This window comes from Rhopilema esculentum, chromosome 16 (genome assembly GCF_057945365.1).
Source record: "Rhopilema esculentum isolate cy_ngs chromosome 16, ASM5794536v1, whole genome shotgun sequence".
Taxonomy (NCBI): Eukaryota; Metazoa; Cnidaria; class Scyphozoa; order Rhizostomeae; family Rhizostomatidae; genus Rhopilema; species Rhopilema esculentum.
In genome coordinates, this window is record NC_142830.1 from 8,604,264 (window position 1) to 8,627,796 (window position 23,533).

General features: G+C 36.8%; 1 protein-coding gene across 1 annotated transcript; it reads right to left on the bottom strand.

Annotated features, from left to right (window-relative positions):
- Positions 1-1,652: 1,652 nt before the first annotated feature.
- On the bottom strand, positions 1,653-18,962 carry LOC135682859 (solute carrier family 23 member 1). Its single transcript, XM_089113240.1, has 12 exons — positions 18,476-18,962; positions 16,051-16,176; positions 13,937-14,094; positions 13,107-13,204; positions 12,959-13,008; positions 11,165-11,321; positions 10,129-10,153; positions 8,699-8,819; positions 8,173-8,329; positions 6,287-6,540; positions 5,501-5,774; positions 1,653-4,381 (listed from the first exon to the last, which is right to left on the bottom strand). The coding sequence occupies exons 1-12, from the start codon at positions 18,503-18,505 to the stop codon at positions 4,047-4,049; spliced, it is 1,785 nt and encodes a 594-aa protein (XP_088969366.1). The 5' UTR covers positions 18,506-18,962; the 3' UTR covers positions 1,653-4,046.
- Between the last annotated feature and the right edge of the window lie 4,571 nt (positions 18,963-23,533).

Below are 23,533 nucleotides of genomic sequence, written 5' to 3' on the forward strand. Positions count from 1 at the left end.
GATGCAAATGAACTTACAAATACTTTAACTACGGCAATAAACTGTAGCATTCGAAATTTTCGTTTCCCAAACGATGCAGAGAGAGCGGCAGTTTGCCCACTAGAAAAAGAGGAATCAAATCGTACATTAGAAAGATTTCCGCCTAGTTAGTGTTTTCAATACTTTTTCAAAGATATATGAAAAAGTCTTAAAAAATCAATTGGTTTAGCATTTAGATTACACGCTTTCAGTCTTCATTGCTGCGTATCGACAAATGTATGCAACCCAACATGTTTTGATACGTTTGATAGAAGACTGGAAGACTAGCCTTGACAATGACTATCTCGTTGGTGCAGTCTTAATGGATTATTCGAAAGCTTTCCAATTGTGTTCAACATGATTTGCTTATCGCCAAGCTGCAAGCGTATGGGTTTGATGAAAATGCTTTAGTTCTAATTTATTCCTATCTCAAAAGACGAAATCAGTGTGTTAGGATAAACCATTCATACAGCTCTTTTCAAGAGGTTATGTCTGGTGTACCTCAGGGCTCTGTGCTAGGACCAGTCCTCTTCAATTTTTACATAAATAACTTATTTCTATTCATAAAGCAAGCAACGCTCTATAATTATGCAGACGACAATACATTTTCTTATTTTTCTAGAAACATGCGTGATCTTGTAAATACATACTTTGCAAAAAGAAACGGGAATCGCCTTATCATGGTTAAAACAAAATGAGATGATTGCAAACCCTGAAAAATTTCATGCTATGATTCTTAGAAAAAACAAGACAAATGCTAGTGGAGAACAAATGATCATTAATGGTAAAAAAATTCAATCTGAGGAGACAGTGGAGCTTTTAGGAGTAACGTTGGATTACAAACTTGATTTCGACCCACATATTTCGAATCTTTGCAAAAAAGCTGCAACACAATTGAATGTTCTTAAAAGATTAAAGACGTCTATTGGTTTCCAGGAGAAAAAGGTTTTTTATTCATAGCTTCGTTTATTCCAATTTCAGTTATTGTCCCTTGGTCTGGTATTTTTCATCGTCTAAATCATTACAGAAAATTGAACAGATACACGAACGTGCCCTGAGATTTCTCTATATGTAAGACAATGGGTTTAGCAAAACGCAGAACTTTCGACGTCAATTTTCATTCATCTTTTTGGCGTAGGCCATCCACTTTACACAAACGAGGCAAATAGATTACGTAATCCCTAAAAAGAGTTCCTTATTGGGAGGGGTTTGAAACGACGTAAATTTACCATCTAATAATATTAAATATATCATTGTTCTTACAATCCAACATATAATGATCATACCAGTTCGTATAACGATCTGCTTGTGAAGGCAGACAAATGCACGATGCTCGTCGCTCGTCAAAGAATTCTGTGTATTGAAATATTCAAAACAGTAAAAGAGTTAAACCCACCTTCTATGCAGAGTATTTTTAAATTACGTTCGTCAAATTATTCATTAAGAAATCCGAGTAACTTAGCCCATGTTAGACCTAATCAAACAACATTTGGATCCAAAAGTCTTATGTCAATCGGGCCACAGATTTAGAATGGCCTACCCAACGAGTTGAAATCCGCAGAAAATTTGAAGAGTTTGAAGAGTAATTGCAAATGCAGTGCCTGTCAGTTTCTACCAGAAAATGCAATGTAATCTTTAATTTTGTATCCATTATTCCTTTTAAGTACTAACTGGTAGCTATACTCGATTTTGATTAGTTAACATTATATATGTATGTATATATTGTTAGCAATTGTTTCTTATATCGAATTAAAATAAATTTACAACAACAACAACAACAAGTCTTGAATAAAGCGTCTTGAATAAAGCGTTTTGAATTTGAGGACGTGGGAAGCATTGTGGGGGAAGCCTGTCTAAAGGGGCACCCTAACAAACATTCTATAAGGCCTAAAAGCTTGTTTAAGGGGCACCGTAATAAAGATTCCAGAGAGGTAAAAAAGGCTGCTACATAAAGCCTGGCTAGAATTATATAGATATTCTGTGATATCATTTTAAAGCTGTAAAATTTTGTTATGTCTTACTAGCTGCTTCAGAAACTGGAAACCTCGAGGGCTCTCTAGACCTCAAGGTCCAAGGCCAATTTGCCATCACCACCGCACTTTGGTAACCGAAAAGAAAAGAAACATTTTAAATCATGGCCCCAAAATATCAACCCTTTGCTCGTTTCGTACAGCAACTAAGCAATTCGAGGGCATTTTCTGGTTATGCAGCCAGTTGCGGCGCCAGCTACAGCAGAGTGGGAGGGTAATGGGTGTTGCCCGTGAGACGTGAGAGGTCTCATAACCAAAATTTACATCATAACCACTTACAAAATTAACAAATACAAGAATCTGTGACAAAGGTATAATTTTGTAATATATAATATGTAATATAAGGGTATCAAAAATTCAAAACTAATATAAAAAGTGAATTAAAGAAAAATAAATGACAAAACAGAAAACTGACAAATAAAAATGAACACTTTTAATGCTGGATTAATTGTTTATTTAACATACTGGATTTCTATAAACGTAAAAGTATCATATAAAAAGTCGATAACCTAAAAGAGCATAATGAAATACACTCATTTTTTTACAAGAACCTGGCTATAAAAAACGAGTACTGGACAGTCAGAAAAAATTAAAAAAATTCAGTACTCGAAGCAAGAAAATTAAGAAACTATTAAATCGTGATAAAACTGAGAACGACGAAATTTTGTAAAATCCAAGAACATGATTGCCCTGATGGCCTAGGAATTAAGACACAAGGGATACAAATACACTTTCCATGTCTAAATACAGCGTCAGAACGGATGCGAATCTCTTGACGTGAAAAAAAGGTCACGAACATTTCATAACATCATTCATTAAACCATTAAGAAACAGTGAGTATTGAAATTTTCAGAACATTAAGAAACTGGAGTACTCAACATCGACCTTGTTTCTTATAAAAAAATTTGAGTGTATCTCTAAAAGTGCAAAATCAGTTGAATGTGACACGAATTGGTTTAGATGTGGCCACATAAGCACAGGCAGTTTACTTTTAAACCTTCGTAATTTGGTCTCTGTTCATAACTTTATGAACAGAACCAAAATAACAGTAATCCTTTATCATATTTCAAACATTTCATTGGCCATATTTCACCCGATCTTTATCATATTCAACTGATTATGAGTATTTAGTAGTACTCTATGGCATTTTTAGGTTATGCAGTCAAAATTAGAATTATGGTAAAGTAACCCGTATACTGATCTGATATACGATATAAAGGGTAAGTTTGAGTGTATTTTGCAAGGAGTGGGTTACAAACTGCAGACATACCGTAAATCCTTGAATAAGCCCCCACGCTCGAATAGCCCCCCCGAATAAGACCCCACCTAAAAAATCATTTTTGCAAATAAGCCCCCCCCCCTTGAATAAGCCCCCGTGGGGGCTTATTTGAGGGAAGCATCATTGCAAAGTAATGAAAGATTTTATTTCATCATTGCAAAGATCTTATTTCAAGAAAGCCCCCACAGGACAACATCTTTTTTGCAATTTTTCTATTTATTTCATTGAGAAAATTATGTCGTTTTTATGTCGATCTTAGAGGAAAATACTAATCCTCCACCCAAAAATTCATTTTTGCAAATAAGCCCCCGGGGGCTTATTCGAGGATTTACGGTATGTGCCAATTTGGCAGAGTCTATTTTCACCTTTCTGAATTAACTTCGGGAAAATTAAAAGTCAGCGCCTTCGTCAATGTTCCTATGGATTTGTTTATGATAGGAATGATCCAAACAGCCATTAAAACTATATATATTGTATCAACAATTGTATCCAGTTATCAAAAATTCTGACAGGTACGAATTTTAAGCTTGCGTTTTTTGACTCATCCACCGCAAGGAAAGGGGGAGTAGTAAAGAAACAGTGCCAAGGTGTCGGAGTAGTATAAAAAATTTACATTAAATCTCAGTTTCAACAGATAGTGCTGACGTTGGCCCCCCCCCCCCCCCAAAATATTCTAAACGAGTGGAAAAATCGACAGTCAAACAGTGGAAAAAATACATCTACAGTATAGCGATGTCTGCACTTTCAGGAGAGGGGCAAGGCTTCATCTCTATATTAGTTGGTGCGTTATCTTCATAATTACCATAGTATGGCAAAAATGGCACATATTTCAGCCATTTTTTCCCAACCCATAACTTTGTGCAGATAGGATCATAGACATGAATGGAAGATGTCTGCATGGAGCCCTCTGACACTGTTTCTTTCCGCCAGCTGATTATGCCACGGTCCTCATCTGTACCAGGTAGTGTGTTGTCCAAAATCATTGCAATTATACACGCCACGGCCATTTCTGTTTTCAACAGTACCTCAATGATTTGATCAAGCTCTTCCACACCTATTGAAAAATGAATTCAGTGTTTTATACAGGGCCGTGTGTACAGTTGAGCCTGGAAGCTGGGGTACAGAAAAAAACTCTTTTAAGAGCTTGTTTCACCGATAGAAAAATTTTCCCTGGGAGAGTTAGGCTGATAATGTTATGTAAAGGGTTTCATATCTGTTTGAAATTATGGCATATATCATGTTAAGATTATAAACGATATTTTTCATTCATAACTACGATTTAATAAAGGAAATAGATAAACCAAAATAATATACCTCTGCAGCTTACGTATTTGTGTATCTTTCAAGTAAAGATTTAAATTGACAAACAATCAAGGTGAATCCATAAATCTCGTTAAAAGGCTAATCAAACAAAGAAGTAATCATTCCATTATTGTTTTATTCCGTTGCCTTGAAAAAGTGACATTATCAGTAAAATAAAAAGTGACTTCAAAAAGGCTATAGCTTGCAAATAATAGAATGTTGGAAAAATGCCAAATAATATCAAAGTGACTTTGCTTCGTCTTTCTTTGGAAAAGATTGCATGGTTAGATACCGTTATATCATATAGGGATACCATTTAGTGGGGTATAAAGTCGCGGAAAGCGAAAGGTTCTGTGAGCGGAGGTTACCAGAAAAATTTCGCGCAGCTACACCATACATACGCCAAGAATATGGGAGTAATGACCATTTGAATAAACTGACACAAATTATCTTTCAATAAAGGAAAAATTCAATGTAATTTTCATAAAAAACCAAAAGGAAAGATTTTTTAAAAAAGGAGTGTCTGAGATATCCGTAGCCAAAGAAGGGTACGGTGGGGTGTGCCGAGCCCCCAGACTTTCGGCGTGTAGGCAATTTCAAGATTGACAGATTATTATCTATTACACCACAGTATAAAACTTTGAAGATCAATTAAATGCAATGAACAAATCCGCCCAAATAATGCACTCTATGCCTGCTTTAAAAATTTTTTATATATATTCCCAAATGGCTCAAGATCTCATCAGAAACAGTTTTGCCACGCTGTATTAATGCCAACAGCCACACCTTAGGAACGCCAATCTGGTCGGCAAATTTTGGGATCTGCACCCCCTTTAACAATATTATTTATCTTAATAAATTGACGTCTTACCAGTGTTAATCGCCCCTGGGTTTTTCTCTAGCCAGTCGGGAATTACCATTCCCGTAAAAAACGAGAAACCAAGAACAAACAAATTCCGCGACGAATTCATATTCACATACTGCAGGTTGGACAATCCAACAGCTAAGATCATCCCAAACAATGTCCAAAACATTCCTCCGACAATTGGCTCGGGTATGGTTGCGAATAATGCACCAAATTTGCCAAGGGCGCCTAAGATCAACATAAAGATAGCTCCAAACTGGATAACGCGACGGCTTCCAACCTAAAATGGAGTTTAGTGTTTTAAAACATAAAACAAATAAAAAGTATGATTTTATTTGAATCGAGTTGTCAACAAAACTTATATACAGAATTCTAGAAATATTTTCTCAGTCTTTCTCACTGCCAAATTCCATCAACTAGGAATAATACGCTTTTACTAATTTGACTTAGCAATCCAATATATACCAATTTCTATCTTCTTTCAACACGTGCTCAATGAAATGAATATAGAAGCATAAAAGCTGCTACGACCGGTTACGGGCACATACACTGGTCAAAATTACAAGTGAGGCAGAAAATAGGGTGTGCTTGCGGTCACTCTGTCGATTGGTGGTCACTTGGTCGTTCGGAACATAGAAGTAGAATCTTGATTGGCTATGAAAGGAATCGCCGCAACATGAAAAGCCAACAAATTAAGACAGACAAATGGCAACAAATAACACCGCTAAAAATAGACAATAACGCGACAAAATTTTACGTTTCACACACAGAACCAGCATTTCATACACAAACCTTTGTTATTCCAATCGCGGCTATATTCTCCCCATAAGACGTCGTGCCATTGCCAGATCCAAATGCACCAGCAAGTAGGCAGCCTATCCCCTCCATACCAATTCCTCTGTTGATCGCGTGTCCTGGAGGCGGAGGAGCTCCACTGAGTCTTGCACATGCGTAGTAGTCTCCAATCGATTCTATCATCGACGCAAGCACTCCAGCAAGCATCCCAAACACGCCAGCCAAGCTGAGTGTAGGAGTACCCCATTGGCCTAAAATGCAAAGAGGTTCAGCACGAGCAATATTCCCTAGCTCTTCCGAATAGTAGAATTCTACTTCATTTATTCTTTTTTAATGTTTGAAAATCCTATAGTGGCGTTTCTAGGGAAGCAGGTGAGGTAACCACTTTCTGCTTTTCAGGCTTCTTGCTTCTCTAACGAAATTCTGATCACCAAAACTGTGGTTTTCTGATGACCTGCCTACAACCCATCTCTCCATCAGGTTTTTCTCAATTATGCTTACCATTGTGTTTTGCTTACTTTTCGTAAATCAGATTCTCACAAACTAGAGATGTTTCATAGGCCCAAATACTGGTCCAAAGTCACTTTTTTCTACGATATAGACAACGAATGTTTCTTTAATGCTTTTTCGGTCCTTTCTAAAATGTGACTAGGACATTATGGCGTATATCTAGTGAAAACATATTCATCATATTCTGTCACGATGTTATACTGCATGAGAAACTACACTAAGCCTCATCTACTTTTACTTCATATGGTTTTGATACTGATAAAAAAATCTTGTCAACATTTAGCGAGCAATTGTTCGTTCGTGTGTAGACCCAGAGGAATCTGTGAATCAGTCTCAATTTGCCGTGTTTTTATTCTTTAAAATACACCTTCTTTTTTAATTCAAAAGGCTCAGTTGGGAAAATTTTACTTAAAGTGCCTGTGACATGATTTTCGTACTTTTGGGTTTATATATCTATTCTTATGTAAAAACGCCTGTTATTTTTATTTCTGAGGTTAGTTTTTACGTTTCGTGAGAAATGAAGGAGTTATTGGCAATATTCTACGCCAAAATTCGCCATCTTGGTTTTCAGAATGAGTAGACAGTGACGTCACGGGAGGGACCCGATCGCCTCCTCCTTCGAGATTTTGTATCGTAGTCAATGTGGGAAATCTAACAGGTCCAATATGAGCAATATTTCCAGATAAAGTAGTGGCAGCGAGGATAAGATTTTTGAAGGTAGCGCTTACATTGTTACAATAACGAGTTCCTCCCATGACGTCACAAGAGAACGGCGAATGATGATAAAGCGACTTGGCTAGGCCGCACTATTTTGCTTAGTTTCAATATCAAAACGCTTTTATTAAAAAAAAGTTCAGATCTAATATAAGAGCAATGCAACGCTTAAATTAAGGGAATAAAAAAGATCATGTCACAGGCACTTTAAAAGCCCTCGCGACGGGCAGACCAAATACTCAGCGTGCAACTTGATAGGGAAACTGAAGACACAGATCAAATGTCGATGTGGAGTTCCCCGCCATAATTTTTTTGAGCATCAGCCATGATAGTTGAGGCCTTCACGAGCTTGATTGTCAAGGGCACCTAGAAAACTTTTCAACTGACACATTTTTTTGAAAAGCATCCATTTACAAATCCTATTATGTCGGTAGTTGAAGTATGTTTGTCAAGCGAAAAATTGTCCCAACTTGACGAAACTTGCACTAGTAAAAATAAAGGATTTTCGAAGAAAGATTTTTTTAGAAAATCATCCTGTTGATATGGCTTTGGTCACAAATTGGTGTCTCTGTGCCGTTCCTATAAATCTTTCCGTCCAAGATGATTAAAAAAGGTGGAGCAGATGACTTTAGAAAAAAAACTGGTGATAAATAGCTAACCTGGATAAGGTATCCGAAACCAGTCAGCGTTCTTCAAGACACCAATACGAGAATCAGTTCTTGCTGAATACGAGGCTGCTTTTGGGTTTGAAGAAAACCCGCCCGCTGCGGTCACAATGGCACTAACAACCCAGGCCAGAACAATAGCCAACAAGATCTGTTTGAACACAACATTGCATTAGAACAAATAAGTTGATCGATAGGCACATTCCAAACAGAACAAGCTAGAATTATAAAAATCAGGCAAGGAACTAGAAAAAACACAGTTTTTATTGGAAAAAGCAAAACTTTTGGCAGTAAAAGAACAGCAAGGAGCAGAGCCTTGCAAGAAGGATTTCAAGATTTCAGGATTGAAAGCAATTCTCCTCTGTAGCTCTTGTTGTGGGCTTTAAATTTTCGACGCAAGACTTAAGGTGTTAGATAAAATATTGTCTATATGAGAGTGATTGGGAAGATTTAAAATTATTTCTCTTTGCACGATTGCAAAAAAAAACGAATATAGGATGGATTCAGAAAGCATACATACAGGGAAAAGCTTGAAAATTGGAACCCAGACTACAGTCAGTTTTCGTTCAGATGAAATCCATGGCAATGGAACCTTCTTGTTAGTCAGAACTTGAGAGAACAGTAGTATCAAAAACACGGTCCTAGAAAAATTATGCAATCATTAGGTTGTGCATCTTAACGCCCTGGGCAAAATATAACTGAGATACTCACATACAGGGAGCGCAGAACATGATTCAGATTATGAGAGGGGAGGCTAACGAGTTTTAGGGGAGCTGAACATACCCCAAGCCAAAAGCAAGACGATTTATTGTGTTGTTTAAAGCATATTTTTGGAATTATTGAGGAGGCTAATCCTTCCTCAGCCCCCACTTTCGCAGTCCCTGCCTTCATGTACAGTTGAGCCTCCGTAAGCTGAACTCTCAAGAGACCGAGACAATTTTTTCGAAGAAGGGGTTTTCAAATAAGTAAAATTCGGGGCTAAGCAGAAAAACGGTAGAAAAACATAAAGAAACATCATATTATAGCAGTTTCAAGCTCCTTTAAACAATCTTCAAGCAATGCTTCTTGGCAAAATGCTTCAACAGGGTAGCTAGTTTTGAAATTCTTTAGCGCTATATTGCTTCTGATAAAGCGGTAATATAATTCCCTGTATTCTTGTCTTTAGAAAAGTTCCCTTTAAACTAAAATTCAATGGAAGAAGAGATTTCATCAATAATTATGAACAGCCTATAGAAAAGATGCAAGTTTTTAAAAAAGGTCAAATTTATTGATATTACATGTTTGTAATTCACTGGCCTGTCAGAAAAAAAAGGGAGAATTCTTTTTTGGGCAAAGGGGTCAGAAAATACTAAAGTTCTGATATATCTGAGTAAAATCTGAGAGCTTCTTAAGCGAGGTTAAAAGGAGCGAGGCAGATTTTCCGAAAATAAAACCTGCCATTCAGATAACCAAGTGTTCGGACAACAGAGCCTCAACTGTATACAGAGGCCGTAGGGTGGTTGTTTTTAAAATAAACTTGCTCAGAGGCTATTTCGCGCTTGAGAGGGGAGTATTTTTTTCCTTCCTGTGGACCTCTACGAAGGAGACGGACGAATCGGGGAAAGGCGAAACATTTCGAATCCTCTCTCAAGCACGAATTAAACTTGGAGCAAGACTATTTATAAAATGATCCCATTTACAACTTCAGAGATGTCAGGACGTCGAGGACTGGCAAATACAACTTTTCCCCAATCCATTCCCTAGTAATTGACCAAATATAAGTTGCACTCTTTTTGGTAGATGTTCTAGATAACAGGTAGATGTTCTAGATAACAGATAGCTGACGATAACTGAAAAAAAACTAAAAAAGATAGATAAAACGCCTTCACTCAAGCAAAATCTTAATCAATTTCAAAAGCTTAGTCACAGAAATTGATCAAAAATATAGAAAGGAAAGTCTATGATACGTACAGACATGCTATTCCCCACTGCTTACCTGCAAAGAGAAAAACTACGTCACATAATGTAGTAAGTTAGTTACGAAAGAATGTTATGCAAATGGTACGAAGAAAGATTAATGCATCACATTTTAAAGTCAATCGTAAGACGAGTAAGCAATGATTTACAAAAACATAAGCATGAAAGCAATTGTCTGGGATATCAAAGCGGAACAGCTTAAGAAGGCAACGTAAATATGCCTCAAACAATGTACTTCAGTTCAGTTCAGCTCATGCTTTGTTATAAATTACATATTATGCTTACATGTTAAATTCCAACTAAACATAAAGAATAACTAAGCTACAAGAGTATCATAACAATAAAATTTAAAACAATGAAACAGAAATTAACACATGATATATAGATAGAAACACAAAGACTAATCAAATGTATGATGGAAATGACTTGAAGGAAGAACTCTCTCAGCGGATTTACTAATCGAGGAGCGGGCCCCTCTCCTATTTAACGAATTGAAATTTTTTAGAAGTATCTGCAATTTGCTTATTATAAAAGACAAAGGTCTCGATCCAGCTATTCGATCCATAACTGGGATAGGGAAAAGCAAGGAATATCCCCATGTCCCCTCCCCCAAACATGATCAGTTTCCGCTCAAAGCAGCAAGAAAGACCCAAAGCAGAAAATTTGCAGATCAAAATAGCTTCCTGGTTGATCTTGCAAAACAAGTAGATATTCAGTTCCATTTTGAAGGGGCTGTTTAGATGGGGCACTTTAGAGTTCAACAGATTATGTATTCCGAAGTTTAACAACAAGATATCTAATTAACTTACTATACCAAAGGTTTTTTTTGGTAAGGTTACTAAACCATACCAAAGGTTATTTTTCAACAAGTAAAAGCCAACATGACTTAGCTGTCTTGAGGAATATTAATGAACGGATGTGCCAAAGGGGAAAAGCCACGAAAGAAACTGGGTAAAGTTTAATTGACAGGAACAAGAACAAAAGTTAAAAATTTAAATTTAAAAATCTCAGTATAAGGCAACAAAATTACCAGAATAGAAGCCAGCCGCAGGGAACAGCGATAGGCCAATAAGCGATATGGTTGGTGTAACTGTCAGCGGGCCTATGAACTTTGTGATCAAGCCAACCAATCCTGAGAAACCCAAGATTATCTGGAACAGTGATGACACCATTATGGCTCCTTGGACCTGAGATGAAAACAAAATAACGCTGCATTTAAGAACTTTAAATCTATAATCTGTTAAACCGCCAATTGCAGAATGAAATTTATTTTCCTTGAATTGGATATGCAGCTAAGCAATTTACCATTCCACTCACTCGACCTGAAGATGCCGTTTACGTTGGGCATTTCAGCCAGGGCTGAGTTCAACAAGGTCTGAGACTTTAATCCATCGCTCATTTTCAAGGCAAATCTCAACACGGGTCATGGTCGGATCAAACTTATGGTCATAATTTATTTTCTAGAATATAATAAAAGATGTCCTACGATTCATCACTTTCATTCACATGCGTTCCGTGGTTCAATTTTCTCCGTTTGCATGGAACTCTCAGCCCGTGCTGAAATCTCAGTACAGGCCCAAATTGCCCGTGCTTACAGGCTCTAAAACAGGCAAAATAGGTATGGGCCATGAAATGGTTTCCTCTTTACAAGACATTCGGATTTAGCAGGGGCGGATTCAGGGTGTCGCAAAGGTCGCACGGAAGACCGTCAGATTTTCAGTATTTAGTTTTAGTCTTCAGTCATTGAAATAAGGCAATCGTGTTTACCACAATATTTTATTTTCCTCCCTACAGATAATACATTTCCCTCTCTTTACACAATAAACACAGGACCGAACTTGGACGATTTCACACACAATTCAATATAGAAAAAATTCCAATACCATCCTAGACCGTAAACAGTATGATTTTTAAGCATATCGCCCGTGCCGCACAAATATGCAGGGCTCTTTGTTATGCAAATATTTTACCAAATCTCGCCAATCAAAATTCAAGTTTTCACATATTTGTGCGGCACAAAAAGTCTGTAAACACTATGTTAGATTATTGTGCCGCACAACTGCTGGCAAGGGAAGAAAGTTGGTGCGGTTGGAAGTTGTAAAAGAGAAGAATCCCAATTTTCTTTATCTATACGGAAGAGCTGCATAGGTAGTGTACACTTCTGAATCTCAAGATATTTTGTTTCAACTGCGTGTTGGATTTGCTGGAAAATTTGGAAAACCTTTTCAAGGGAAAAATGTTTGACTGAAAGATTCGAACGTTTCAGGGCCCCAGTCCCGTCGCCACTCTCAAAACTATACTGCAAGGCCTGCAAACCTCGTTGGTGAGCCAACTTCCGCTCCTAAAGAGATAGGCATCCATTAAGGCGTTTCATCGATCATAGTGTATCAGTATTGCTTAGCGGGACAAATCGCAGTTAGAAAATATTTTAGACCAAAAATTATGATGCATTTCTTGAAAAAAGAAGAAATTATTCCTTTTATCTATAATGGTTGAAATGATTAGGATTGTGAACTTTAGGGTTTTTGTCTTCAAAATTAGACCTAGTTGCTCTGGTTCCGGGGGGCTGGGCCCCCATCATGGCTCCGCCCTTGATCACGTGGGAGGCCCCCTAGACCGCCTGCTGGTTAGTATTAATGTGCGACCGTCAACTTTTATTCTGTATCCGCCCCTGGGATTTAGTGCTTATGATACTAAAAAAGTCATTCAAATAAATCAAATGACCTTATAGTTAAAATGACACTATGAGTATAAAAAAGATTGAATTTTCTGGAACTCTAATCGTGTTTAGTTTCCTGAAAAAATTTCAAGTTTAAATTCAAACCTCGCGCATTCCGATTCTCCAATCATGGGTTGAGCCTGTAGTGTTGTTCCCTAGAATGAAATACAGGATGAACTCAAAACATCGAGCCGTTTGCAAAGTTGGCCCTTAAGGAATGAGGCCTTTGGAGAAAGTAGAAAACGAAACTCACCTTTCTGTGAATCAACCGGACATTTGAACCCTGGTAGCGACAGAATAACGAATGTTGGGCCCAGAAAGGAAAATGTTGCTCCCTGCACAATTGGTAGTCTGTGGGTACAAAGAATGAAGTTAGACAATTCCTAAGATAACAAAAACAGAAAAGTAAAGAACTGTATGCATGTCCCAGTTCAGTTCCTACAACCAAGTTTCATTATACGGGAATTGATCACATGCATTATAAAAATGTTTTTTCATGACAAAGGATAACGTTACAAACATACTGTCATAAAAAGATGCTGCTTCGCCTCTAAGTACATTCAGCGTCATAAGCAGCCCGCTTATACAAAACAAAAGACATCTTCATTTCTGAAGAAAAAGAAACTGTAACAGAATAGAACTATAATAGCAGGCAATTTGCGATAAATATGATCTTTTTACAAATTATGAATTTGTTGCCTTTTTGACTCAGAAATGGCACATTTGAGGCTTTTCTGTGTTTCGAAAGTTAACAATATTCAATTGTTGATAAACTGCAAAGAAGGAAATTTATAGGGAAACGATGTTGCTTCTTTTCGAGTGGATGTTTTGGGCTCTGTTTTCTACATGATGGTTCACGAGACCATGACATTCATTGTTTCGAAGCTGATCAGTCATGCAGTGCTGGAGCAAGAAGACTGAAGGCCGTGTCCACAGTCATGGATGCTGAACGTAGAAGCAACACCTCGAGGAAGATGTCGACAGTGACGACTTAATTGACAATAAGTGAGCTCGTTGCTGAAATTTATTCCACTATTGATTACCTTAGTCGTCAAGCAAAATACATAATCAAATATAACTAACCTATTGCCCAAAAAAGTTTGTAACAATGTAGCAATACCAGACACAAAAAATATGGTACTGATAACTTCACCAAGTATCAGAGGATTATCTGCGATGCACAGTGAGGGGGCAAGCAGAAATGGAACTGCAATCGTGGCTCCAAACATCGTGAGGTAATGCTGAATCAAATAAACACGAATTTCAATTAAGGCTAACTACGGCAAAATTTTACAGTGAAACATTAAAGGGTGTTTCTAATGAAATGGAAATAAACACATTAGGAAACTATAGCAACAATTATCTTAGTTTTTCAGTATTGCTGCAGAGCGGACACTCGGTCAAATACTGGGGACAAGCATATTGTCTTGATAAGATAACATCACATTATCCCATTGTTTTAGAAAAAAAGACCATTACCTTAAAATATATTGGGGGGCAGCCGCCCTCTCGCCCCGAGGTCTCCACTACTGATTTGCTGCACTGCACTCCTTCAGCAGAAATTTAACTGAAGAAAGCAGCACACTTAATGCTGAGGATTACAAATTTTTGTGTTTACGTTTCCGTTCTTTGTCTCCACGTCAAAATTTAAAGGGATCTTTTCAAGGCAATGTCAACTCATCACATCCACCCCCGTTTCCAGGGACAAAAGGAAAGGTTGCCAACAGGACCACTGTAAGCTTTAGTCCTTAAGATGTCCAGGCTGAGCCACCTTATATTTGCTGGTGACAACTTTCCATCGAAGCACCCCTAAAGGGCAAAAAACTACTCGTTTCCAGAGTGGATTTTTATCGAAGGGTGTTGTAACATCCCTACTTCCGCCATAGCTACAGCAACTGGTGCCCATATCTATATTTGACATGACTGCAAATTAAAGATGCTCAAAATTGCCAAAAGAAAAATATGATTAAAAAAGAATGTATCGCTTTTTGAGACCAGGCTCCCCAAAAAGAAATTGATTCCCGAAGTTGTTAGTCATTGCATGCTTTCATTTATATTCCAATGAGGAGAAAAAATGTTTTCAAACCTTTTAGATTTTTGGGCAAAGAAATTTTCGGACCAAATCGTTCTATGTTTAATCCTATATTTGGAACAAGTGAAACCCTTGATTTTTAAATTCATGGATGGGACACACCTTCCATTCAGGTGAAAGGATGGCTTTGTGTTTGGAATCGCTGACTATTGACCCAATGGTCTGTGGTTTTGGCCCTCTGACATGACCAAATTTCCATTTAGAGAAAGGAGAGTCACCATCTCTCTATTATGGATTCAGGAGGTATAGTAACATCGAGAGGAAGGACCAGGACACTGCTCAATAAGCACAGTATCTTAGTGTCCTAAAACTACCTTCAGGTGCTAAGTAGCAAAAACAAATTAAATGAAGCTTTTTTTCCTTTTTAGTGTTTTGTTGTAGCATTTTGTTAACTGTTTGCAAGTTTATGGGTCGGCTCCTGCTTGGCCATGGGCTAAAGTCATCTTTTTGTGGGTACTGCCCTTGTCAAGCTAGCCCTTTCCAATTACTTTTTCTACACTTCACCATCTTAAAGCCACAAAATCTGACTGAGCTTGTAGTGCTTTCATTTATTTCCCTGTTGAGCTTGTTTGCTTATGTACTTTTCTGAAAGTATTTGTCAAATATGGGCACAAATTGTTTATTCTTCTTTAAAGGATTTGAAATTATTAAGGTATCAGTTATCAGTATGAGGGAAACAATAAATGCAAACCAGGGCATTCAGTAAAATGACTTGGAAAATCTATAAAAAACTATTTCATGTTTCTTTTTGAATTCATATCTTCAATTTCTACACCAGAATTATGTTTTACATTCTAAAGAAAGGGACATAACATCAATGACCTCAATTAAGTTGGGAGAAAGATCTTCCTAGCTACTTCTCCAAACACAGAAAGGTCTTATTCCAAACAAATATTTGTATGAACAAAGAGAATCAGCCTTAACGACAGCAAACAATGAAAAATGGATAAAGGGAAACAATAATGGGTATTTGACATTTGCAGGATTTAAAAATTGTTATGGCATAAATCGTGATAGAGTAAAATAGCAATAGTGTGATAAATCATTCGAAACAATTCATGATATGAAATGCCTTTGAAAAATGTTCTTATCATATTCATTATACCTGCAGGCCAAGAAAGATGCACAGTGGCCATGAAGGAGATTCGTCAATGCGATACTGCAAGCCTAAAGCTTGACTGCTCTCACTGTCTGGAGGTCTTGAAGACTTGCAATATTCCTTATCTGACTCCTAAAAATAGGAATGGAAAATCAAAATCCAATTTTAAAATAGAGTTCAAGTATCATAAATGAGAAATGAGGCATTTAAAATTCGACTATACTTCGAAGTTTCCAAAAAAGATATAGCAAGCAAGACTAAAGATAATTTGCTGTTTTCAAAGTTGTTTTGGTTTATATAGTGACAGCCCAGATTCAAATCCTACTAAACAGCTCAATATATTCAAATTGTGACCAATATGTCTTGTAAATGTTCAGGTGTCAAAACCTTAACTTCAAATAGTGTAAGGAAGAGAGGTTAGAACTGGGACAACACCAGGGGTATGTGCCCCTTAACTTTTCAGAAAAATGACATTTTTTAAGTAGTAGTCTCTTTATACAAGTGTCCCTTTTTCAATGAACTGTTGCCACTTTCTGTTTGTGTCCCTCAAACTTAGAAATGGTCCCAGTGTCTTTGCTGAAAGATGAAACCCTTCACTTTTAGCAGCCAGGAATTGATTTCAAATATTTGTTTGATTGTGTAAATCAACGTTCCACCTCAGAAGCATGAACAAGGTCCTGAAAAATGCTTATATAAAGGATGTTTGGTAAAGGGATTTTCAAGGATGATCTCAACCTAAAGAAACTGGTAATGAGTTAAAAATAAACTTTCAATCACTTCATTTGTGTGTTTCTTATTCCTCGATAATGAAAAATGCACGGAAAAATCACCTTTAAGCCCTTAGCTAATCCACTTTCTATCCTGTGACATCAGCAGCTACCATTAGGAATTGTCATTAATTTTTTGAGCCCCCTCTGAAAAAAAGGCCTATGGGTCAGGATTTACCCAGCTTATTTCTAGAGATATTTTTAATTGCTGAAAAACATTTTGAATTTAAACAATAATTTTGAGACTGTTATATTGTGCTGAAATAATGGGATAACCAAAATTAAACACTTCCTAAGCAGCTCCAAATAATAAAACAGCATTTGGGCATTCCAATCAAATTTGAAAATTAAAAAATATCAAAAGGGATTATTCTTGCTGCTTCGTGCAACTTCGAGCAACTTTTAAGGCTGAAATACACGATCAGTTTAAACTGTCAATTTTCACTGATTGCAGAAAAACTGATCGTGTAAACGACTGAAAACTGACGTTTTTCCGACAATCAGTTTAAACTGCCAGTCCTTTTTAAAGTTGGACCAGTTACAGTCAAAACGGAATGTCAATCATCCTTTGAAAACGAAGCGGGCGTTAATCCCTTTGTGTGAATGAAGAAAAGGTCACTGTAGCAGGCTGATCGACGGGCCCCAAGGAAATCTTGCTGGGAAAAGTAGATAAAAATGTAGCAAATATGAAACACCGCAATACGCCGAGAATAAACAACAATTAATACACGTAAATCAGTAAAAAGGCTAATATTTCGCCCCGGTATACGGGGCTTAATCAGAGCAAAAGTTGATGAAGCCCCGTATGCAGAGGCGAAATATTAGCCTTTACTGATTTACGTGTATTTATTGTTGTTTATCCTCGGCGTATTGCGGTGTTTCATATTTGCTACGTTAATCCCTTCTTTGTACCCTTCTTTGTGCTCTTATCAATTATTGCGTCATGTGCAACTTCATGCGGAGAAATCGATTTTTCGAAAAGAAATGGCTGGCAAAGCAAAGCGCATTGAGTAAACAGATTTTTTTATTAGCGTTTGAGAGGAAAAATCAACAAAGATCGCGAATCAAAAAACAGAAGTTTGAAGAAGTTTAAGGCACCTAACTGCTGAGCCATGGTTTAACCCACGAAGTTTTTTTTCTGTTTTGAATCTTTTTCGTTTAGTTTTGAAACAACAGCTATAACTAATTCCACAGCGGCACCTTCCTTGTCACTGTTTATAGTGAAAATGAAGGAAAATAATACTAGGTCATCAGTCTTGACTGATCGTGTAAACGGGTGTAAACTGGTACGCTTGTATTGTATGGTAAGTAGGATAGGTATTTTTTGCCAGCAATGCAGCTGTAATTTCTTACAGATGATGGGCAGGTGGTTCAAATTTTTATTACGTGACCCAAATAACCCATCAGGTGCAGTCTGGGTGGTTCGTCCTGGAGTCCTACGAGGAAGCTTTCTTTTCTCTCAGCAGGGCCTTGCATTTATACGACAATGAGCCCGGTTAGGGTCTCGTAGTAAAAAGGGGAAATAACTAACACAGATTCTCATAAAACCATATACGGGAGTTAGTTAAAAAATCTTGCGGTTTCGAAAAACAGGTAAATCTTAATCAATTCAATTCACTGTCAGATAGGTAAGTACCCAGATGAAATATGAACAGTTAACATACCATAATCGACCTTCTTGCGGAAGAATCCATTCGAGATTAGCAAATCATGCGATGATAGGCTCCCAGATTAATCTTATAATGCAGATATTCCTATTTGTATTTGTCAAGGATTTCCCCGTTCACCGTGCACACAGCATGTCTGTCAAATCGCGGCATACAGGCCTGTATCTGTTATCTGTCAGTGCTCCCGTGGTGTTTTTATGGGTTTAGCATGCGGAGTGTTTTAATTGGTTAGGCTGACAAAAAGGTGCAGTGTTGCTAGACAACCCGATTTCCACTAGGCGAATTCTTTCGCTCGAATCGAGCATGCGTGGTGTCATGTTCTCAGATTTGCAGCGAAAAAATTCGATTCGCAGAAAGTAGATCATGGTCCTACTCTATCGCTACGAAAATTTATTCGATTCGCATGAAAGAATTCGCCTAGTGGCTCTGGTCGCGCGATTTGGCGAAATCGAATCAACAAGTCAGCGAATCGGCGAACGCGACCAGTCGCCCAGTAGTTCAACTGAGTCACACAATAGGAAATAGGAGTTGATTATTGAGCTACTCAGCAAATGGTCGCGCATTTGCAGCGAATGAGGAAGTTTGCGCATGCCCCAGTGTGCATTCGCTCAGTCGCGAGAGGGGTGTTTGAAATATGAAAAAATTGAGATCTTCGGAATGAAAATATAAATATTTAGGTTTTTAGGTCTTGAAATATGAAATAACTTTGGTTCCCAGTATGAAATATGAAATTACAAAATAACTAAATACCTCTTTAAATGCTGTGTGAGAATTATATACTTGATAACAGCATAGACTTTTTATACATTATAAAAAGTTACATCCACTACAAAACGATACCCCGGGGAGCATTAACTCTGTCTACCCCGGGGCCATAACATAGAGAGGAAAAAATGCACGTTTGTAATTACAAATACTTGAAGATATAAGAGACTATTGATCTCAAGCATTGACTCAAGTGACTATTGATCTGTAGACCTGTTAAGATACCAACCATATTACACCTGGGATGTTCTTTTAATCTTTCCTATCTTTCTAGGGGCTTAAAGTTAGGGTAAACGTTTTTGACACGATCTTTGGTTTTCTCTCCCTAAAAGCAAAACTATTAACGGAATCAGATTAAACTATACATCATTAAATGCACAAGAATGTGGCGATTTCAACCATATCAAAATAATTGGCAAATATTGAAAAATGATACTTTCCAGGCAAATTTATTGCTCAAATGAGTGTTTCACCTTCAAAAGCTATTTTGTACCCTTGCGTTTGAGGTATCAAAATCTGACTTATATCAGCAGAAAGCGCAGATCTTAAGCTACCAAAGTTTATCTCAGATTTTTCAAATTCCTCCTCCTCTTGAAACTAAACCCTGTCAAAAATTGGCAAACAATTTTGCTTCCCTCTCATAGCTGTATTTGGCTATAAAAGACGGACCAGAGCAAATACAAAAATTTTGAGACACCTTTTGCTTACCCGACATCTGTCCTGGCCGTGTGCAAAGTTTTGAGCCATTCGATTGGTTCCGTGGTTACAAAATAGCTTTTTCGTACCTGTATGTAGACGAATTGTAAGTCCAGAGAAAACGGGACTTTACTGATCTCGCTTGCAAGGTACACTCGTAAACCACAGTGTAATCCGGGTCAAGACACCTGAAGCTTTAATAAGCTTTAAGATCAATAAGCCAGTTTAATAAACACGGCCGTACATTGGATATATCGATGTGTCATGCGATATTGTAAAAGAGACATGCGACCACAACCGCAAAGCAACGATAATCGGCAGGTCAAGAGGTCTTCAGGCCTCAACTAAAAGGTTCTAATAAAGAAATTATGGAAACCTTAGTTTACATGGGATTTTTCCATTTTCAAAATTTCTGTTTGTTTCAAATTTGATATCATTGTGTACCTTGAAAGCTCGGCTACTTGAGTGTGAAAAATTGATGTTTTCATCCAGAAAACGTTTACCGTAACCTTAAGAGGCTTTTCATACTTTACGTATAGGAAAAATACCAATAACATAAAATACAATAACAACAATAATAATAATGGAAACATTTCATTTTCAATGGAAACATTTCATTTTCAATTCAATATAAACTACAATTACAAATCTCACTATTACAAGGTAATTTGCAATTGGCTAGCCTGGTTTTACAAGAAAAAACTATAACAATCGTAAGGTAAAAGGAGAAACTGAGAAAATTAAAACAACCAAAATTAAAACGGATGTAATTCCGTATTTGTCCATGGTTTGTTAAGTAGCGTATTTTTCCAATGAGCATCCCTTTCTAATGCACGCCCCCCTTTTGAGCAAAATTTCTCTAATCAGCACCCACTCTCCAATGAGCACCCCCCAAATTTTTGAAAACATATAGAGACAAGCAAATCTTTACAATAGTAATCAGTTTAAATATATTGAATAAAACCATTGCTGTTTCAATTTGGAAAATGTTCTGCAACTACTGACAGAATAACTTAAAAATACATTTGAAGGTATTGACAATTTAAATATTCAAGATGCCACACCAGTATTTATGCAAATCTACTAGGATTTCGACTCGGATGAAATTGAGATATTGTTATTTTTATGCCCATAACAAGTGTGATTGATTTTTCTAAGAACAATCATTGTTTAAATTCCAAAGCTCAATTTTTTATTGGTGGATTTTTATCTTTTTCTCAATAAGCCCCACTCTCTAATGGGGCCAAAAATATGATAGAAAACGGTAAACAAGAGTGGCTATGGAAGCAAGGAAAGTATTGTACAAAATAAGGCAATGTATTTAGAAAATATTTTACGAAATTCGTTACACTGGTTGAAAGCTATCTTTTGCAGCTTGGAATTGTGTTCTTAAAAAATGAATTTTATTTTTCTTTCATTTTATATATTATGTTAAAGTTTTTTTTGATGTTCCAAGAAATTCGACAGGCATGTACACGCCTCTTTGAAATATTCTTCCTTTAGGAAAATCACAAAGGAGAGCTGCGATGCCATTACTCGCGTAAAAAAACAAAGCGAATATCTCAACACTTCAATTGACGCTTTGTCGTAGTATCACAATTATGAACTCAAACTCAAACTAAAAACCTTTTATCAGCAAGAACAAATGTTAATTACAATATACCAAACATGCAAATTTAAAATACAGAAATTAGCACTTTTGTTTTACATTTGTTTTGCTGAAGGAAACATGAAAAAACTCGTGAAGAGCTATCGAGTCATGTGCCCTAATGACGTATTTAAACACAAGATTTCCATTTCAGTTTGAAGTTATATATAACAGTAAGAGTAAAATTTAAAGAAAATAAAATGAATTATAAGTAAAGGGGATAAAGACGAAAAAGAAAAGGTATAGAAAAAAATATAAAGGCAGTTGTAGGCTGGTAAGTTTTACTGGTTAGGGATATATTTGAAAAATGTTAAGCAATTCATAGTTGGTTACCTCAAAGCAAAGTTGCATAGTTGGTTACCTCAAAGCAAACAACATTGATTCACGTTTGCGAAACTCAAATCAACTAATAACATGGCATTTCTTTGACCAGGCTTTTCTTTTGCCATAAATATTAAAGCAATGTTTCTGTTCATGCACCCCGTAATACAACGAGAGTTGCCGCAAATCCCAAAAGCCTATGCCAGTTCCCTATCCATCAATTTCCCTGAATTTTTATTGGCTATTTCGTCTTGACCGGTGCTCAGATTACGTTGTACACCAGTGATAAAGCAAATGATTGGATAATGCTGGATCTGAGCACCGGTGAGAAGAGTTGATTGGCTAGCTCCGTTCGTGACAATTGTAATTTACGAATCCACCGGTGCTCGGAGTAGCATAGAATAATGGGATTTCATTGGAGGATGATTTTGTTATCCGCAATCTAATTGGTCAGCACTTGCATTCTACCAGAATTTCGTTCCAGTGAATATGCCACGATTGTAAACATTAACGCGACAAAGGAAAATTCTTTAGATAAAAGGATATTTTTCATGCAAAATTTATGAAAACATCGAATCAGTATTAATCTTTAGCTTTTCGGAAACACGCACAGAAACAGGTACAAAAAACAGTACTTTGAAAATCTGACCGGTGCTCAAGCACCCTTTGCACTACCCTGGGTACCAGAGCCGCAAAAATTAAAATTAAAAAATTATGAGAGTGAGAGCTGATTTTTTAATTTTAATTTTTGCGGCTCTGGTACCCAGGGTACCTTTGCACCCCCCTGGATCCGCCACGTATTATTCAGAAAGATATTGTTCTCTTTTTAATTTTTTTATCTAGAGCTAACATGTTCACCGAAAAGTTATTTTTATCTTGAAAATGTTAGTTCTGACCATATCTTTGAATTCAGTACGGCGCCACAGAATTAAAATATTTAACAGTCTATGGAAAGAGATGAGACATAATGGACACTAAAGGAACATGGAGGCCAAGCTATGGCATGAGTTACAGAGGGAAATACAAAATTTATCGTCTAACTTTTCATTTAGGAAAAATTTAAAAAGGCACCTTCACACCATAATGGGAACCTTTTGCGTTTGTATTGTCTCTTTTACTCAGATATGATACCAAAACTTAGATTAGCTTAGAGAGCCCCTCCTTAAGAAATTTCCCTCCCTACAAATTACTATCGATTTTCTGTATTTATTTATAGCAATTTGTTGTTCTTCATTTTTTGCAAACTTGTTATGTAATCCTTGTTAATTGTTGCATATTGAATGATTTTAGTATGTAGTGGAATTTTAAAACTAATTCAAATGAAAATAATGGAACTAAAGAAATGAAAAGAATTGCTGTTGTAGATAAAAATCAATAGAGCAATCATAATTCTATTTTGCAAATATTATTTTATTGGTAAAAACTTTTGATATTTATCAAGCTTACCGCATTTAAGAAATGTGAACATTTACTCTGGATTATGTAGTTTTAGGTCTGGGCACATATAAATTAAACGTTTTCAAGAGGCTTAAAGCAATAAGAAGTAACTGTTATGAGGCTTTTTTGGATAAAACGTATTATGCTGTAGCACGTGAATGGCGTGTTTCTCCTTTAATTCTAGGGGG